Source organism: Eubalaena glacialis, chromosome 15 (genome assembly GCF_028564815.1).
Source record: "Eubalaena glacialis isolate mEubGla1 chromosome 15, mEubGla1.1.hap2.+ XY, whole genome shotgun sequence".
NCBI lineage: Eukaryota > Metazoa > Chordata > Mammalia > Artiodactyla > Balaenidae > Eubalaena > Eubalaena glacialis.
Genome location: NC_083730.1, coordinates 46302181 through 46322195, shown reverse-complemented (window position 1 = coordinate 46322195; position 20015 = coordinate 46302181). Strand labels below are relative to the sequence as shown.

Genomic DNA, 20015 nt, shown 5'->3' with positions numbered 1-20015 from the left:
GCTATCACTATCTAAACTGTAATTTAAAATACAAAAATAAAGCTCTCAAAATCATGTGAATTGGGGGAATAATTAATGCTACACATAATATCTTCCCTTGCTTTCTACCAAAAAAATTTTTTATGAAGCCTGATATATTACTCTTAAAAAGCAAATTTTTAAATGTCAAAAAACATCAAACTCAAATAACTCAATAAAATCTTCAGAGGAAAAGCTAACCTGTCCATTATCTTTTTTCATCATGAAAATTCCCCCATCTTTTATGTATAAAGATTTAACAACAGTGCATATTTTCAATCAAAAGAGAAACTTAGAGAAAGTATATCAAGACCTTTGACTTCGTTATCTAATCCATCCAATGAAAGCAAGTTACTATCAGAATTCTTATTTGAAGTTATAGTACAAGGGCCATCTTCATATGATTCCTATCAAAATAAAATTTAAACAGCATTAATGGTTATATTTAATCATGTTTAAGATACCATCAAATTCATCAACAACTATGGTAAATCTCATTTTTTTTTTGCTACAGCAACTCTTTTCTTCCAATCCTCCAAATTCTTAACTTCTTCCATGTATCATATTCTATCACTTCAATCCACACCTACTATATTCTTAAATTCTGTTTCACATGCAACCTACTATCCTAATTCTTCTGAATTCAAGTTACTTCTATCTCAGTTTTTCTGTTTATATGTGATATGCACATGCTTATATGAATACCTGTATATGTATCTATGTAAGGAATAATGGCAAGACAGATGGACTACTAGAGTCAAGCAGGGGTAAAAAAAGAAGGATGGTATGGAATCTCCTGGATCACGGATGCAGCGTTAATAGGTTGGAGTGCATTCTGCATACACAGAAGTGTTTTGGAAAAATATCCAATGCAACGTTTACTTGTAAAAAGGGCACTGATTTCAGCCAACAAAAAAAACTTAAAAAATACCCAGACTACTCCATGAGACCACTAATACTATGAGGTATTATTCTGAGTGCCAGACTTTGAGAAAAATATATAAACTAGAACTTAATAAGAGGAACGTGATCAGGACAAGAAACAGTCTAAAAACAACATTTAAGAAAGAGTTGAAAAAAACAGTATATTTAGCCTAGAAAAATATTTAAAAAGACATGAGATAGCACAGGGATCAGCTCGGTGCTTGGTGACCACCTAGAGGGGTGGGATAGGGAGGGTGGGAGGGAGGGAGATGCAAGAGGGAAGAGATATGGGGATATATGTATATGTATAACTGATTCACTTTGTTAGACAGCAGAAACTAACACACCATTGTAAAGCAATTATACTCCAATAAAGATGTTAAAAAAAAAGAAAAAAAAAAAAAAAGATCAATCATGCCTACACAATGAAGCCTCCATAAGAATCCCAAATGTACAGGGTTTGGAGAGCTTCTGGATTAGTGAACACATTTACATGCCAGGAATGTGGCACAGCCCAGCTCCATGGACCTGACCCTACATATCTTTCCATCTCGCTGTTCATTCACATCCTTTATTATAACCTTTATAATAAACCTTTACAATAAACCAGTAAAAAAAAAAAAAAAAAAAAAAAGACATGAGAGCTATCTTCTATAATTTGAAAGTTGTCTTAATGGAAAACTGATATGGTCCCTAAAGGATTGAGTACAAGCAAAGGGAGAAAAATTCTGGTTGATCCTCAAGCTGCTCAGACATGGAACAGGTCACCTGAGAAGACAATGAGTACTTTTACTAGTTGAGGTCATTTATAGGTTTAAAGGAAATTAAAGCATTAGAACAGGGGTTGGATTTGACAACCTTTAAACTATCCTTCAATCCTGGGCTTCCAGGATTCTAAGCTGTAGAATTTCTATAGCTCTGTCTTCTATTAAAAGTTCTCCAACTGGACAATCTGACTTATTATGTTCCCTTTCCCAACCTAAGATGGCTAGATTCTAAATTGAATATTTCAATACTATTCCTATTCTGAGTGTGGCCCTGAAACACCATTTAAAGTTTCTCCACATCCAACTGGTTCTTTTCTCTCAGACACCTTTCCCCAGCATTATCTTAAAGAAGGTCAACAATCATCTCAATATTAAAGTGAGTAAAACTGGATTAAAAATTCCATATATAAGACAGAAAATGCAAATAAACAGATTATTAAACAATATTTATATTAGAACATCAAAAACTACATGAACTTTCTAATTCATATTTCTTAAAATAATATCACATCAAGTACATAATGCAGTTTAACTGCACAAAATATAAATATATTTTCCATTTACTTAAGAAATCCTCTTTCTAAACAAAAAACAGTCAACTCTTGATTATCTGAACTAAGCATAGGAACTTGGCATTTGACCACTACCAAGTGGCATAAAATTCTACCTTGAAAGTTGGACAGAATGTGAAACCTTACACCCACACGCATCAGCCAACAGACAACAATTAACATTAGTCTAGAACTCTATATTAGAAGAGTTGATTAGGAAGAAACAAAACTTGCTGGAAATTCAAAAGAAAAGAAAATCAGAGGAAAGTTAGGGAAAAAAGCCCACCCACCTAAAAAGTATGAGCTCCAAAAGGTGGCCATAAGAACAGCATGTTGAAAATGAAGGAAGGCAACCCCAGAGCATGTGGATAATAAAGAATTGACTGTAAGCATTCATAATGAATTAATGTACAAGCCAAAAATTCTATTCTCTACATGTTTAGTCAATCTAATTCAATTCTTAATGTATAATTCACTTTTCATCGTTTTTTATCTCTTTTTTTTTTTTCGGCTGCGCCGTGCGTCATGCAGGATGGGATCTTAGTTCCCAGAGCAGGGATCAAACCCACGCCCCCTGCAGTGGAAGCGTGGAGTTTTAAACACTGGACTGCCAGAGAAGTCCCCACTTTTCATCTTTTAAGAAAACAATCAATTAACACTGATATTATATACCTGAAAGGTATACACATAAGGGATTACTGCAGTTAGTTAAAAACAGCTTCTGAACTACTGACTTAATAGCTCACATACTGATGGATCAAAACTAGCCAGATTCCACAAAATAACTATTAGTAATTCTACAAATTCTACAGTGATACCATTAGCCATAAAACTGAAATACAGCTTTTGTGGTTTGCTTCATTGTTGTTTTTTACATATACCTGGTTTTGAATACTATTTTTCTGGAGATACTGACTCCAAGGATCTGGTATCTGTTCATCTGACGCTCGATTAGGTGTTCGAGAGTTAATTTTAAGTAAATAGCAACCCTGAGTTCCATATTTCTGTTTCATTTCTTCATAAATTGATTCAGCTCTAAAATAAAAAATGGAAAAGTTTGTAGCCAATGGGGAGCAGACCTTAGGCAATAACAGATATTAAAAGAATACAAAAACCATGAAAAAATAGTCCCCAAAAAAGACAGAACAAAAAGTTAGAGGTAGAATAATTTAAAAAACTAAAAGTTTATGATCCTAACTGAAATTTAGCTAGCTTGGTTATCACCTTAAAGCACAGTTACCAAAGTATGCATCATGGAATAAAATTTTGCAAGATACTCTTATGTTAGTCAAACAGAAAGTTTTGGTGGTCAAACTAGTTTGGGGAACTACAGTAAGCAAGCCAACCAGTTTCTTTTGCAGCAGACCACCTCAGAGCCTTCCATTTGCTAATATGTACTGTAAATTTCCAAAGAGTGGCTTTAAACTTATAGATCAGAAACTCTTTCAACTATGTGAACTAGCCTTCAGGAAATACAACTTTGCAAAATTCTGTCTTAGAGAACAGACATTTATCAAAAAATGTAAGTGCTAACACAAAAAAGTATAGCACCCCCCAAAAAAATCATCTTTCACTGCTACAGTTTACCCTTCCCTTAGCTGTCTCCAAAGGGACACAGTTCAGAGGAAGAAAAAAGAGAAAACGCAAGAAAAGCAGCCAAAATATTTATTATATAAAAATCCACCCTTTTTCTTGCAAAATTTATAATAGCTGGATCCATGAGCTAATCTCAGATACAACAAAAAGCATTTGATTTCCTTACTTTTAGTTAACTAGATTTGCTAGTTGGTGGGAGACAAGATAATTCAAATGATAAGTCAGCCTAATAATCAAACAGTACATTCTGATGGAAAACGAAATTTTGGTACATAGAGCTAACCTAACTTAAATAGCTTTTTTTTTTAACCAATCAGCCATCTGGTGCTAAAAAGCACATGGATAATCCTGTATCACATTCAAATGCAGAAGCTAATACTATACAAATAACAAGCCTAACAAATAATTAAATCATATTACACACTATAAAATTAAGGCTGGATAGTTATAAATTTGTATAAACAGATATAAGTGTATGTGTATGTATGTACACTCAAGTACAATAAACTAAACATCTACTTGCTTTACCAATGACACTGCTAAGCATAAGAACCACTGATCTAATACTGCAATTATCACTTAAATATCCTAGTTATAACCATCCAATATGGAAGATATATACCACATTCAAATGATAGAAACTAATTTTAATAGCCAGTTCAAATTATTTCTATTTATATAGTACACTTTATCCAATAGGCTACAGGTTGTTTATGATGTCAAAAAAATCCTAAAGATTAGTAACCCTCAGAACAATTCTGTGGTCTTACAGAGGAAAATTTATTTTAAAATGATGGTTTGTGCTCATAACAAGGGCAAGAAATAATTATTTAATTGCATATCCTAAACAGCATTGAGATATCAGAATAACAGTTTGAAACAAAAGATTAATTTGATCCACACCTTGAACCAAAATTCAAAATAAACTGCAAAGCCACAAAAGTAAAATTGTTTTAATATTATCTTATTTTTCAAGAACTCATCTTTAAAGATATCTATTCTCTTATCCCAAAGATAAAAGGACTATGGCAAATCACTAATAATGAACATTAAAGGGAACATAAGAAAGAAGTGCTTGGATGTTTCTCAGACTGTGAAAAACATCAAGGCTAAAAATATAAAGTGATGAGAAAGTGAAGAGTGAAAAAAGCAGTGCCTATAAGCCAGGAAGTGAAAAGTCAGAGGAAAACTGGGAAAGAGAAAAGAGAAAAAAATGAGAAATAATATTATACAAAGTAAGAAATAACAGTGAAGATCTATAGGTATAAAATGGCAAGCACTTGTGAACAAAGATTACAATAATAGAGATATACACTGAAAGAAAATTTTGGGTAAGCATACGAAATCGAACATAAAATGATGTAGCTGTTGAATATAACTCCAAATAAGAGATATAGTTAAACGTTTTATTAATGAATTTTTACTTTCTTGGATGAAAAATATATCAAAAACTTAAGCCATGTCCAAATTAACATTAACTCATTTAACAGGAAATTATTTAAAATTTAAAAAATAGAAAAGCTTACCTCTGTTCATCTCCTGCACTTACATCATGTAAAAGTACATAATATTTAAGTGTATTTGGTATAAACCACTTGGGGTAGGAATAATCATTGTTGTGCTGAATTCGATGCTGTTCTTGTGACAACTTTGAAAACTGTTCCATAGGTTCAGCTTCACTAGACGATGCCACCAACATACCTTGTAAATCATATTAAGGTAATTATCACTTATCACTTAATAATAAATATTATCCTATTAATATAAACTTTAGGGAGATATTTTTTGAGCTAAAAAAAATCTGATTTTACAGGTTTTCCTACAAGCATAAAACACTGATAATTTCTTCAACATTTCTAAGTAATTCAAGGTTCTAAATAGTAAAGCTTTTTTGATGGTAGTTTTTTAGATCATTTATATATGTAATAAGGAAATCCATGAAAATGAAAATGGACAATATGAAAATTGTGCAACTATCAACATAATGAAAAATTCTGCTGAATCTTGCTTCTCTCCATTCCATCCCATTGTGATCTCATATTCTATCCCATCTCAACTTTTCACTGTAACTGCATTAAGAAAATGAAAGTCATAACTGTCAAAGTAGGTTAATGGCTATAAAATAGATTACTAAAAAAATGGATAACTGTTTCTAAATATGAGCTTTTGCATAAGCAATTAATTTTGAGGCAATCAGCAAAAGCAGTTAACACCGACAGTTTACATTTTTTCTTTCTAAAATAGCTTAAAAACATATTAAGCATGAAATGTTCAAGTTGGGTGATAAAGAAAAATAAGCAAGCCCTTAGTATTCTTATTTCTTAATCAAAAATTAGTTACACCAGTCCTGTATCTAGGATGCCATTTAACAAAGACAGCAATAAAACTTGTAGCATCATCAATAAAAAATAATTTCTCCATCTCTATATCCTCTCAACAATTTTGCCTTCATATAACTCTTTCTGAGATTAATAACTTCCAAAACATTTGATTTTAAGAGAACATAAAAGTCAAAGGATACATGCTAAATAGTGGTTCAGAAATTCATGATCTGATGCTGGCATCGACTGAAGAAAGGTCTCTCTGTAAGACTCAAACCATGGAGTAGTAGCTAAAATTAACAATAAATAAACCAGTTAAAATTCCTCAGTAGAATCAGTTTACAACAGACAAAATTTCAAGTCCATATTCCTAAAAGGTATGAAACATCATTTCTAGCAATACACAAGCATTTTTCACTTTTGCTTTAAGATACACATGTGATGTACGTGTATAAGCCTACACACAAATATATTCATACACGGCAGTATATATATTTGCAAAAATAAAACTGACCTATTCCCAAACCTACCCAATGATCCCACAGCTTACTTATTAATGCTTTCAATGTTACCTACATGAATAATCAGATTTTAGAACTAAAGTTTTGTATCCCTGCCACTAGTCATGTTGTCATAAGTAGCTCCTTTTCATAAATGGTATTATTTCCGAACAGTGGTTCTCAACCAAGAGTGATCATGACCCCCAGGAAACATTTGGCAATGTCAGGAGATACTCTGAGCTGTCACAACTAGGGATAGGGAGGGGGTGCTACTGGCATCTAGGGAAATAGGTCAGGAATGATGGAATGATGCAGTACAGCCTACAATGAGGAGAACAAGACAGCAACCCCCGACCCCAGCAAAGAATTATTTGTTCACAATGTCAACAGTGGTGAGGCTGACAAACCCTACTTTATAATTTGATTACTTGAGTATGATAGCAACTAAACGTCTTCAAATGGAATTTCAACGCATACTTACCTTATAATCAAATACAAAGACGTGTGTTTTCACTTTTTGCATACATGTATATGATGTGATTCTTAAAATTTCAAATCTCTCTTGCTCCATGCTAAGCATTTTACATTAAAACTACTCTAATGATAAAAATTTGAATTTAGTTAAACTTAGTCATTTCATTAGGTTTAAGCAGATTATCTAAATCACAGTTTTACTAAAAGTATACTCCATTCCTATTTACTTATGCTGACTATAAAACCTTGTGTACTTTTTTGTCTTATTCTTAGAATCACTGAAAACACAGCAAGTATGTTTTCTGTTTACATTATAATACTACATTAAACGACTGGGAAGGTTGAAGAAAAAAAGCTATTCATTTTGACCGAATAGCATATCCAACCTGGTGCCATATATACAAAAAAACTTTAATTGCAAGAAATGTCTATGAGAATAACCCACATATTGTTTAGGAGGGCTATTACAAAAATCTCATGTTCATTGCTATAAAAGAGGAAAAACATTCCCAGAAATAGTACAATATATATGAAAAGTGGCAAAAATAGGAGAATGAATGACAAGGATTAGTCTGTTAAAACAGGAAAGCAATTTTCTTACCAACCAGTAAATATATCTTCCCCCCCAATGAATCAAAATTAGTCTCTATCTTGAAAATTAGTATTAATTTTCATTTAATACCAATGCCAAGAAAATATAAAGATTAGATAATGAAAATTTTGGTTAAAGAAGAAGGAATCTCCACAGATGGGGGAAATGACTTTATCAGCTTTGATTATTTTTCTGTTTGTTGCTTCAATGATGCAACATTAACAAATTATTAACCAATTAACAAATAACAGTAAGTTGTAGACATATGTAGACATATGAAGACATATGTAGACATATAAAATGCAGACATATGAAAAGGGGTTTGTTTCACGGTGGGCTGGGGAGTTCTGAATAAACAAATTAGGTCTTCCAAAACAGCTATCCATTGCAACATTATCTGGAATAAAAGACTAGAAAACCTACATGTCCATCGGGGGGGACATTAAATGGAGGCACTATGCAGCTTTAAGAGAAAAGGGAAAATCTCTATATATTACTATGAAGTGCTCCCAGGATACATTAAGTGAAAAAAGGCAACAGCAGAAAAGTATACATTTTTGTGAAAGGGAAGAAGATACAGAAAGCCACACATGTATTAGCTTATATTGTCAAAGAGAAATAACAGAAGGATAAATGCCACCAACAAATGCCATCATGTGTAAGAGAAGGAAAAGAGAACAGATGAGAAAGGGGAAGGGCCTGAACAGAAGCTAGACCTCTGTGAATGTACCTTGTTTCACAGTTTTGACTTTGGAACAATATAAATGTCTACATAACTAAAATTAAAAAGAAAAAAAGCAAGTACACACATGTAGGAGTTCTTAAACGGAAATAATACTTTCTAAATACTGGTGCAAGAAAACACTGGGTACTCAACAAAGAATATAAGGAGCAAAGGAAAATCTTCTAAATGTATATGGCAGAAGTGGGTTTTATCCTTCAGGTAGGTCACATTCAGGTTCATGAGGTAAGTTTTTCCCTCAGCCACATGTTTCCTTGAAGGGCTATAAGTCCCCCTTTATTTTTCTTACATGTCAGTAAGTCTAGGGCATCCTTTTTTGCTTTTTCTAGTGACATTTTTGAAGAAAGTAGAAAAAAAAATAGTTTAATTTTTTTTTTTTATATTAACAGAAGACTAACATTTAGTGACAATTCTCTTCCCTTAGAAATTCTCTGACTTATTTTGGGATGAAGTCGGTATCTTGCTCATACCCCTTTCCATCTCTACATGTTCTCTGGCTGGGACTGAAACAGCAACCATGTTATCCTACCAGTTCAAGTTTCTCTGTGCAGAATGTACTTTTCCCTTGGTAAGAAGGGTAAGGAAGGCAGCTAAGAGCTGAAAAACAACATAATGCTCTATATCCTCCACTCACACTCACAAAATGCAGCCCTCTCCCCGTTTCTTCTTTGTTCCCTTCTTGGTGCCAGTAGCTTCACACACAGAGTTACTAGTGTTCCAATATCTAACAAAGGCTGCCAGCAGTGAGCTAGACCTAGAGCAACTCTGGTCCTCCTTCTACTGAAATCAAATACTATCATTAGAAATCCCAAATCTGCCAGTGAAAAAGACTGACTACCCTAAACATAAATGTCACCTGTAAATCACATATTTTCCCTTTGTAATCATTCACAAAAGTTGAAAGTACCAGAAAACCACCATTCAGACTAAACAAAAAAACACTAAGAAATATTACAAATTCCACATAATGTTGTCACTTAAGATTATAACTTTAGATAAACAGTAGTACCAAAACTTAGTATATTTCAGAATGAAAATATTCAAGTAAGGAAAAGAAATCAGATAATTAGATGCTGTATAATTACTTAATTCTTTAAAATACAGTCTCAAGGTCAAAAATACTTGACAACACAGTGATTATCAGAATATATGGTTTAATTCAGAGTATCTTAGACTACAAAAGCTCCAACAAACTAAAAGCAGAACTCATAAAATTTACGAGCATTTTGCAAATCAAATAATCTTAGATAATATGAAGAGCTAGGAAATACTAACCTTGTATTTTAACAACAACCTTGAGAAATATCCTTGAAGAGAATATTTCTAATCAAGTGTTTTCAGAAAAATCAGCAAAAATCAAAGTATTCTAAAGAGATGAGAGTCATGATTACTTATGCCCAATTATTAAATTTCTCACACACCACAGGAGAAGACTTCTTAAAACAGGCTGTCCTTTATTGAAACTATATTCCTTTTAACCCTCAGTATATCAGGAAAAATAGTCATTGCATTTACTATCTGGATCTAACTGACCCTTGATATTTTATTGTATTTTTAATTCATTTTACAAATTATTTACAGAATTGAGAGTAAAACCATAACAAACTTTTTAATAAATTTTAGTAAAGCAAACTCAAATTGTATTCCATATATTCCCCCATTTTAAAGATACATGCCTCAGTTAGGCAACGTTTTTTGAATGCAACTAACTGTTCATCAACTATCATGCACAAACCTAGAAAACATCCATCATGTAAATACCAATTCCAGATTCAAACACATCTCTAACAACTTCTAGTTTATCTTTATTTCTGGTTCTTCTTGCACTTGCATAGTCAAGGTGCAATATTTTGGAAAAATGTGATGGCTCATATTCGCTGAGAAGAGAAAGGTCATTTTATTTGCTCCATCACTGCAAAACGTTTTCATTCTTTAGACTTCTAAACAGCAAACAGAACGATCAAGCTAATAAATTTTTTACTTCTACATCATCTAATTCTTTCAGATTACCTTCATACACATACCTGCCTTCAGCATTTGTCCACTTACAAACTGTATCAAGTAAATTCTGTTACACAAACATCATAAAAGATGAAAGAATACGGTCACATGTCCTTTAACAAAATGGGAAGGTCTAGGTTATCATCTCAAAATATTGTGTAAAGTCTTTCCTGCTAAATTAGTGATTAGCTGGATGAAAATACTGTATTTTCTTTTTGTTCTTAGAAATACATTGTTCACTCATCAATTCTTGAGCTTGAGAAAAATTGTCCTGGATATTGTCATCTGAAGACTCACAGACTGGGATTTCTGTATATGATCAATTTCACCATTGTCATCAGAGTCCAATAAAGTAGGTAGCCACTAGCCAAATGTGGCTAATGGGCACCTGAAATGTAGCTTGTCTGACTGAGGTGTGCTGTAGGTGTAAAATACACATAAGATTTCGAAGACACTACAAAAAAAAGAATAAAATTTTCCATTGATTACATTTGAAATGATAATATTTTGTGTGTGTATATATATATATAAACTGGAATTAAATTAAATATATTATTAAAATTAATTTCACCAGTTTCTTTTTACATTGGTTTTTTTTTTCGGCCACAATGCACAGCTTGTGGGATCTAGTTCGCCTACCAGGGATTGAACCTGGGTGCTCGGCAGTGAAAGCGCAGAGTCCTAACCACTGGACCACCAGGGAATGCCCTCTTTTTACATTCTTTATTGTAGCTACAGAACACTGAAAATAATGTAAATGGCTTACATATTTCTATGAGACAGTGTTAGTCTAAAATGCTATATGTCGGGCTTCCCTGATGGCACAGTGGTTAAAAATCCACCCGACAATGCAGGGGACACGGGTTCGAGCCCTGGTCCAGGAAGATCCCACATGCCGCGGAGCAACTAAGCCCGTGCGCCACAACTACTAAGCCTGCGCTCTAGAGCCTGCGAGCCGCAACTACTGAGCCGGCGCACCACAACTACGCGCACCTAGAACCCGTCCTCCGCAACAAGAGAAGCCACCGCAATAAGAAGCCCACACACCACAACGAAGAGTAACCCCCACTCGCTGCAACTAGAGAAAGCCCGAACGCAGCAATGAAGACCCAACACAGCCAAATATAAATAAATAAGCAAATTTATATTTAAAAAAAAAAAGAGTAAACACAATAGGGACTTCCCTGGTGGTCCAGTGGATAAGAATCCGCCTTCCAATGCAGGGGATGCGGGTTCCATCCCTGGTTGCGGAACTAAGATCCCACATGTCGCGGGGCAACTAAGCCCATGCAGCGCAACTACTGAGCCTGCACACCACAACAAAAGATCCTGCATGCTGCAACGAAGATCCCACGTGCTGTAACTAAGACCCAACGCAGCCAAATAATAAAATTTAAAAAATTTTTTTTAAATTGCCTTAAAAAAAAAGTAAACACAATAGACAGTAGACGATAGGATAGATAAAAGTTATCTCCGTTTTAGAAAAATTAGACAGAAATGCTAATAATAGTAGTAGCTGAATGGAAAAAAAGATAATATGCAAGGAGTGGAGTGTAAACAATCTGAAACAGACCACCACAGGAAATAACTGTATATAATGAAGATTCTTTCAATCCCATCATTGTGTCTTTCCAATTACTGTACTAAGGAACACTAGCTTAATTGACCAATCTGATGAAGAAAACATGGCACTGTTAAGCCAGGCTTATGAGGTAAATATCTAACATGTATTTCATAAATAGAATGGGTGAAAAGTATGATGACTCACATTAATAGTAAAAACTAGAAGCGTATTTCTAGACAAACAGAGAATTAATCTTATTTACAATGGATAAAACCACTCTCATATCTCCAAAGAGAAGTATTCTGTTATAACAGAATTTTATTAAAATGAATTCAGTCCTTCATATCACATTCCCAGTCTTCAAGACCAACATAAAAATAAAGCTAAAGGGAGGTGCCTTTAGTAGCAGGGAAAGAACTTGAAGAAACTGTTTTCTTCTGTAGTTTGTCCTAACCACTTGGAATTCTTTTTTAAAATCTGCCTAAGGAGTTCAGCTATAGTAATGCCTCCACCCACTTTTAAAGGCAAATGGCACTGAATCTTTCCTTATGTGGAGATGTTGGCAGGGACCTGAGAATGTAAGTAATATAATTAGATATAATTTCTCACAAGCAAATCATGACCACATTGTTCCTATAAACTATCTATACCAAACCGCTTTAATAGACTATAAAAAATAAATACGCCGATCCCTAATATACAGGCAACCAGACATCGGATTTGAGAATCTTTCTCTAAAGATAATTAAATGGTCCCAAATAATTCATAGTGAGTAAGGGACTTCCTTGATGGTCCAGTGGTTAAGACTTCGAGCTTCCAATGCAGGGGGAGCGGGTTCAATCCCTGGTCACGGAACTGGGATCCCGCACGCTGCGCAGTGCAGCCAAAAAAAAAAAAGAACTGTGAGTAATAAAAACTGGGCAACTCTCAAGCCTATTCACAGCCTTACACCCAATAAAGAGGTCCACAAGATGACAAACATTTTTATGCCCAATCAGGGTTATAATGTCTCAATTTGAAATAGAAAATAATGCCAAAGGCTCACCAGACATTTAAGGAAAGTTTCCAACATGAAAAAGAGAACAAAACAAACTGAAAAATAATACAAATGAAATAAAAAGCATAAGATAGGAAAAAACTTAAAGACTTAAAAGAAGCCAACAACAATTTACTAATATCTTTTTCAGACATTCATTCCTCAAAAATTTTACCTTCCACACAACTTTTCTCAGGAAGCCGCTGGAGATGTCCTTCACCAAATCAACAAAATACACTGAAAAAGATATGAATGAGAGGCTACAGAAAAGGGAAAGAAATCTCCAGAAAGGCAGCAGAGGAGCAGGCCTTGGAAAGCAACCAGACCACAACTGAGTAGAACAGTGTTTTGAAACTTTTATTTCATTAGCTCCTCCCATGAGCCTTTTCAGACATTTTTCTAATTGATCATTCTCCCCAAAGAATACTTAAAAGTATTCTTAGATACTTAGATATACTGTGTATCCATTTACAGACTGTGGTCCTTTGGAGAGCCACAAACCATTATAATATCTAATATTTTTGCTCCCCAAGTACCAAATTTTCACCCCATTCAGGGATGGTATCATTCCCCATTGAGAATGCCTGGAGTAGAAAGAGAGAAGCCTTCAGGAAGGAGATCTTAATAAATGGATTATCTCATAAATTAATCTGTCAAGGGGAAAATCTTACTGAGTGAGAGGCTATTAGAAGTTTGAGAGACTAGTAAAAAATACAAAGAACTCTGGGCAAGTTGCTTTTAAAAAGGCAATTACTAAATACTGAAAAAAAAAAAAAAAGAGCTGTATAAGAATGAACTGAAAGCCCAACACTCGGCTCAGCAGTGAAGAAGTGAATACTCAGTCACAGTACTGTAAACAGTGAGTATTAATCAAAAATTATAAAAACTGCATTAGGGAGATGGAGGAAGGGGAATAATTAAGCTAAATCTTCATCAATTATAATAAGAAATCAGTAAATAAAAATTTTAATTAAGCCATAAATAGCCATATAAAAATATTACTTAGAAACACGAAATGAATACCAGAGGAAAGAGTTGGTGGGGCAGGGGTGCAGAGAGCAGATCAACTGTTGCTTGTTCCTCTTAAGTCTTTTTAGCATTATGTCTCTGTGTATATATCATTCTGATAAATTAAATTTTTTTTTTTAAAGTAAAAGGTATATAAGCTTCAGAGGTTAGGAAAATATTTTCAGTACAGAAAAAGATAATTTTTAAAAAATATGATAGTTAATCCTTCTCTCTGTGCCCCTCAGCACTTTGGCATATTGGATATGCCATATGTCTATTATAACATATTGTCATTTTAAGATACTATAAATTCGAATGTATTATAATTATTGACCAGATATATGACTATATATATGAAGTTATATATAGCATCTTATTCATCTCTATATCTCAATGCAAAGCATACAGTAGGAAATCAATATTTGTTGCATGTATAATAAAAATGTTAAAGTCCCTATAAAATAGAATCACAGGATTAAAGGTCTGGAAGAGGCCTTAAGAAGTAATCTAGCCAATTCCTCTTGTTTTCAGAGAATAAAACTGATTCTGAATAACTGACTTATTCAAGTTATCCAATTAACTACTGGATAACTCTGGCCCTTGATTCATTGCCATTCACATCTCACCATGAATTTTCCATTGACGACAGAAATAGTTCAAATTCCACCGCTTTCTCCCAGAAATCTGCAAATTTTGCCTCATGTTGAAAACATGTTATGCCAGGAACTGCTTAAAATATGTATCCTGAAAATGGATTCTTTTGATTTACAAAGATAACCATAATCTTCTAAACTTAGTCTTATCAAGTTAACTTGCCTTGCTGGAATTAAAGTGACACAGAAAGAAGAAAAATTATAAATATTTAAACAAAATAAATCTACAAATATTTCTAACTATACAAGTGCAACCAACTGACTTCAGGATTTAAAACATGCCACTTAATTTCTCTTTGTATGTTTGGGGAAATCTTTAAATATGCAATTAGGAGGTGTTAAAGTAATAGATTATAAGTTATACTGATTTAAGAAGGTTATTTTATTAGGCTGCTAAAATATCCTAATTAGATGATGTACTTTTTTTTTTTTTTTTTGGCCGCACTATGCAGCATGTGGGATCTTAGATCGAACCCGTGCTCCCCTGCAGTGGAAGCGCACTGCCCTAACCACTGGACCGCCAGGGAACTCCCAGATGATGTACTTTTAATCTTTCCCCTCTAAAAATCTATCCCATGTCTCCCCATTAAGTCTTTTTCATACTGGAAAAGAGTCACACCAACCACTGCTAACTCACTTTACATAGTATTACATAATTTTACCTACCAATCCTATTATGAAAACATTTACCATTCAAATCAGATTAAGATCAAATATTTATTTATATATTATAAACATTTCCTCCACTTAGCGCTAAGCAAGATAAAAAATATAATAAACTTAATGCTTTTTATGTAATCATAGTATTACTTAATGTCACAAAAGAATAGTTGTTTTTTATCTACTGTTAGTTCTTTCATTCAAGAAATATTTATTATGCTTATGATCTAGGCATTACTTTAGATACTAGGAATAAAATAAAGAGCCAAAGTTCCTGCCCTCAAGGAGCCTGTATTAACTTTACAATTAGAACTACAAAAAAAATTTTTCATTATGAAACAGTAAAGTGAAATCACATAATTCATAGTTATTTGAATGTCTGCCTGCTTACTTGACTGTAACCTCCTTAAAAGCAAGGACTTTTTTTTCAACATTGTATTTCCAGGCTCTAGCACTCAGCAAGCACTTAAGTGTTGAATGATTTCCAAGTTATAGAATTACCTTTTCTAGTAAAAGAAAACATCATTTAAAAAATAATAATAAACCTTATTACATACCACTGATGTTGAGGTCGTAATCTCCTGCCGTAATCACATTAGCTACTAATCCTTCTGCAGGCTGACTGCCAGAAACAACATCATTCAAAAGCTTCCGAATGGCTCCAGGCTGAGGTGGTTGGGTGATAATGTTGCTTACTGCTATCTTCAAGTTTTTGATTACGTGAAGCTGATTATTGGGATCTCTCATATGAACTTAAAAAGAAAAAAAAAACTTGAAATTATTTCTATACAAAGCGTAACAGGCCAACTATTACAACAACAATAAACTGGGTTAATGGTTTATAGAGGATGTTCAATTTGGAAACCAGAAATTCCAAGTGGAACAGTCTTCGAGAATACAACTGACTTACAACATTCCATTATACACCAGAAGGGCTAGCTAAACAGTGTAACCTTCCTCTCCCGCAATGCTACTGCTCACAACTACTCTACTCTAGGTCCTTTCCTTCCTCTTATGTTGGAGTTGCCAGGGACCAACTACCATCCATACCAAATGTCTAATTCTCACCTCACCCTAAGGCTGGTCCACGGCAGTGTGAGGTCTATGGTATCAACACTGAAAACAGTAAAAGGGAAGAAAGGGAAGTAAATGCTGCATGCAGGCTTCCTCTGCTTCTCCGATAGCGATGCCTGCATTCTCAGCCCCTATTCTACTATCATAAAAATCAATGCCGCTCTGCTGCGGGATGTTGACAGTGTGGGGAGGCTGTGCGTGTGTTGGAACGGGAGGTATATGAGAACTCTCTGTATTTTCTGTTCAGTCTTGCTGTGAACCTAAAACTGCTCTAAAAAATAAAGTCTATGAAAAAGAAAGAAAGAAAAAAAAAAACAACAATGCCCAGATCCCTTCTCCTAATCCAATACCTCCTGCCTCCTCCCTGCCTTGGCTCAGTCTATGGGATTTATAACGAGTGGTTCAGGGCTTCAAGGCCAAGGAACAGGTTCTCAGGCGACTGTACCAAGACAGTGTCCACGGTGCACAGAAGGAAATGTGAGCGTATTTTTTCTCATAAATATAATCAGACAAGATGATTAGCTGCCATGGTACTACTAGAAGCAGTCCACCGTACTGATTAAGGACCCAACTTTTGGAGTCAGACTTTATTTGAAATTCCAACCCACCACTTATTAACTGGGTTACCCTAAACAACTTTTAAACTTTCCCATGCTCAACTTCTTCATCTATAACATATAAAGAAAGTAACATACTTCACAAGGTTATTTGAAGGATTTAGGGGAGAGATTCTTAGAAGACATAGTAAGTGTAAAGCACTCAGCACAAGCCTGACACATGACTGTATAGTTAAGATGGAGGCAGCATGTACAACATACTCTATTTCAAGTACATCATGGATCATATACAAATAGGAGGCACTTTTTGGAAAACTGACTTTGGGTACCTACCCATTAAAAACTGACATTATTTTCCCCAATGAAAAATGCTTTATACCAAACTTTTAAGCTCAAGTCCGCCTACATTTTAAATAAAGTTACATCTGTTAAAAACTGTCTTCCTAAAGTGTTCTGTGTGTTCTGTTGACTTCTAAATCTTTAATTAAAAAACATAAGACAAAAATCTTTTTAAAATACTACATGTGGCATGAATATGTGTACTTGTATTGCAAAACTAAATATATGAACAGAAAGTATACACGCAAATTCCATTATAATGATTACCTATGATGAAAGAAGGAAAGAAATGGGACTGAGGAAGGGTAAAAAGGTGAATTCAACTCTATAATGTTTCTTTTTAAAGGAAAGGAAGATACAAAGCAAATATGACAAGATTCGTTGGCTCTAGGTAATGAGGACCTGGATGTTTCTTGTATTCTCTGCATTCGTCTGTAATTGTTTGTCTTCTAAATTATTTAAATAAACACATGCAGGCCTCTCTCCCTAATGAAACTTCTCAGCTGGTCTAACTATGAAACAGAGAGACCAAAAAACACAAAAATACTATGGTACATTTCTGACATTTTTAGAACGTACTGTACAAGTAGTTTCCTTGAAGGGTTGATCCATAATTGTCAAATAACATAAGTAGCCATGTGTGTATTAAACCTCTTTCAAAATTTTAAATTGACTCTAGTATCCGTAAGTGTTAACACAACAAGTCTACTCTAGTTGCGCCCTATATTCAGAACGGGTTAATCAGTTATTACGTTATTAGTTATTGGGTAATCTTACTAATAATCCAGAAATGAGTTATTACGTGTGGCAGCCAGACTCTGAAATGGCACCCAATGATCCCGGTATTTCCTGGTACATACTCTAGTGGAGTCCCCTCCCACATCCCAGGACTGGTATGTGTGACCAATGGAACACAGCAAAAACAGTGGTATACTACTTCTGAGATAAGGTTATAAGAGTTCAGGGCTCCCCTGGTGGCAGTGGTTAAGAATCCGCCTGCCAGTGCATGGGACACGGGTTCGAGCCCTGGTCCGGGGGGATCCCACATGCCGCGGAGCAACTAAGCCCATGCGCCACAACTACAGAGCCTGCACTCTAGAGCCTGCAAGCCACAACTACTGAGCCCATGTACCACAACTACTGAGCCCGCGTGCCACAACTACTGAAGCCCACGCGCCTAGAGCCCGTGCTCCACGAGAAGCCACCGCAATGAGAAGCCCATGCACCGCAAAGAGTAGCCCCCGCTTGACCCAACTAAAGAAAGCCCGCGTGCAGCAACAAAGACCCAACGCAGCCAAAAATAAATAAATTAATTAATTAATTTATATTTTTTAAAAAAAAGGAACCCAGCTTCCATCTTGGGTTCTGATCACTCCCTCCAGGATAAGCTAACTGCTATGTCATGGGGACACTCAGGGAACCTATGGCAGAGAACTGAGGTCTCAGGCCAACATCCAGTGAGGAAGTGAGACTTGCCAACAACCATATGAGTGAGCTTGGAAGCGGATCCTCCAGCCCTAGATGACCACAGCCCCTGCTAACAGCTCCACTGTAACCTCAAGAGAGAACTGTCCAGCTAAGCCACTCCCAGATTCCTGAGAAACTGAGAGATAATAAATGCTTTTGTTTTAAGGTGCTAAGTTTTGGGGTAATTTGTTACACAACAGTACATAAGTAATACACTGGAGTAGCACAAAACCAACTTAATAAAGAGAAAGGCAAAAGCTAAGAATGACTGAGAAATGCTCTTAAATCACACACAAAAAATCCAAAGGTTCAGGGCTTCCCTGGTGGCGCAGTGGTTGAGAATCTGCCTGCTAATGCAGGGGACACGGGTTCGCGCCCTGGTCTGGGAAGATCCCACATGCCGCGGAGCAACTAGGCCCGTGAGCCACAACTACTGAGCCTGTGCTCCGCAACAAGAGAGGCCACAATAGTTAGAGGCCTGCGCACCGCGATGAAGAGTGGCCCCCGCTTGCCGCAACTACAGAAAGCCCTAGCACAGAAACGAAGACCCAACATAGCAATCAATCAATCAATAAATCTTTAAAAAAATAAAAATAAAATAAAATTTAAAAAATCCAAAGGTTCAGAATTAAATAATTATATTAAGGCTTCGTTAAGATTATAATGTCAAAAAAGGTGATGTTATGTATCATATAACATCTCAATTTCAGGGTGAAATTCAGCTCTACCATTACCTTACTTTTATAGACTACCATATAAATATAGTCTCTTGAATACTGTACTATGAAGCAACATTCCCCAGTATGTGCTGCCCATAGATTACTGTTTGCTCAAGATAGTTGTCTGAAAAATCAACTCCATGTTCAAATAAATTTGGGAAATACTGGATTAAGTTTTTAAAAGCTCTCTTTACAGCAGGTGTTCCCAGAACTCTCCATATGCTGAATGACACTAATTCTCCCAAACACGTGCTATATTAAGCAAACTTATTTGACCACAAAATTTTCCCAGGAAACATACAACTGGTGTACTACAGAACATATTTTGAAAAATAAAATAATGATATCTTTTTACGTAGCACAAAAAACTTTACTGTATTAAAAAAAAAACAACAACCTCAATTGCTTATAAACCACACCAACTCCCCCAAAACTCCATACCCTTGCTTAAA

At 35.0% G+C, this 20015-nt stretch overlaps 1 protein-coding gene across 4 annotated transcripts in view; it reads right to left on the bottom strand.

Moving 5' to 3' along the window:
• TRAPPC8 (trafficking protein particle complex subunit 8) overlaps positions 1-20015 on the bottom strand; it is an 88149-nt gene that overhangs the window by 65119 nt on the left and 3015 nt on the right. For 2 of the 4 annotated variants that reach the window (XM_061169866.1, XM_061169867.1), the window contains exons 2-6: positions 15965-16159; positions 6378-6467; positions 5383-5557; positions 3142-3295; positions 332-425 (exon numbers count right to left, since the gene is read on the bottom strand). In XM_061169866.1, the coding sequence (XP_061025849.1) occupies positions 332-425; positions 3142-3295; positions 5383-5557; positions 6378-6467; positions 15965-16159 (708 nt within the window). Of the gene's footprint in view, positions 1-331; positions 426-3141; positions 3296-5382; positions 5558-6377; positions 6468-15964; positions 16160-20015 lie in introns of those variants that run through there. The other 2 variants (XM_061169869.1, XM_061169868.1) reach the window with 2 other exon arrangements.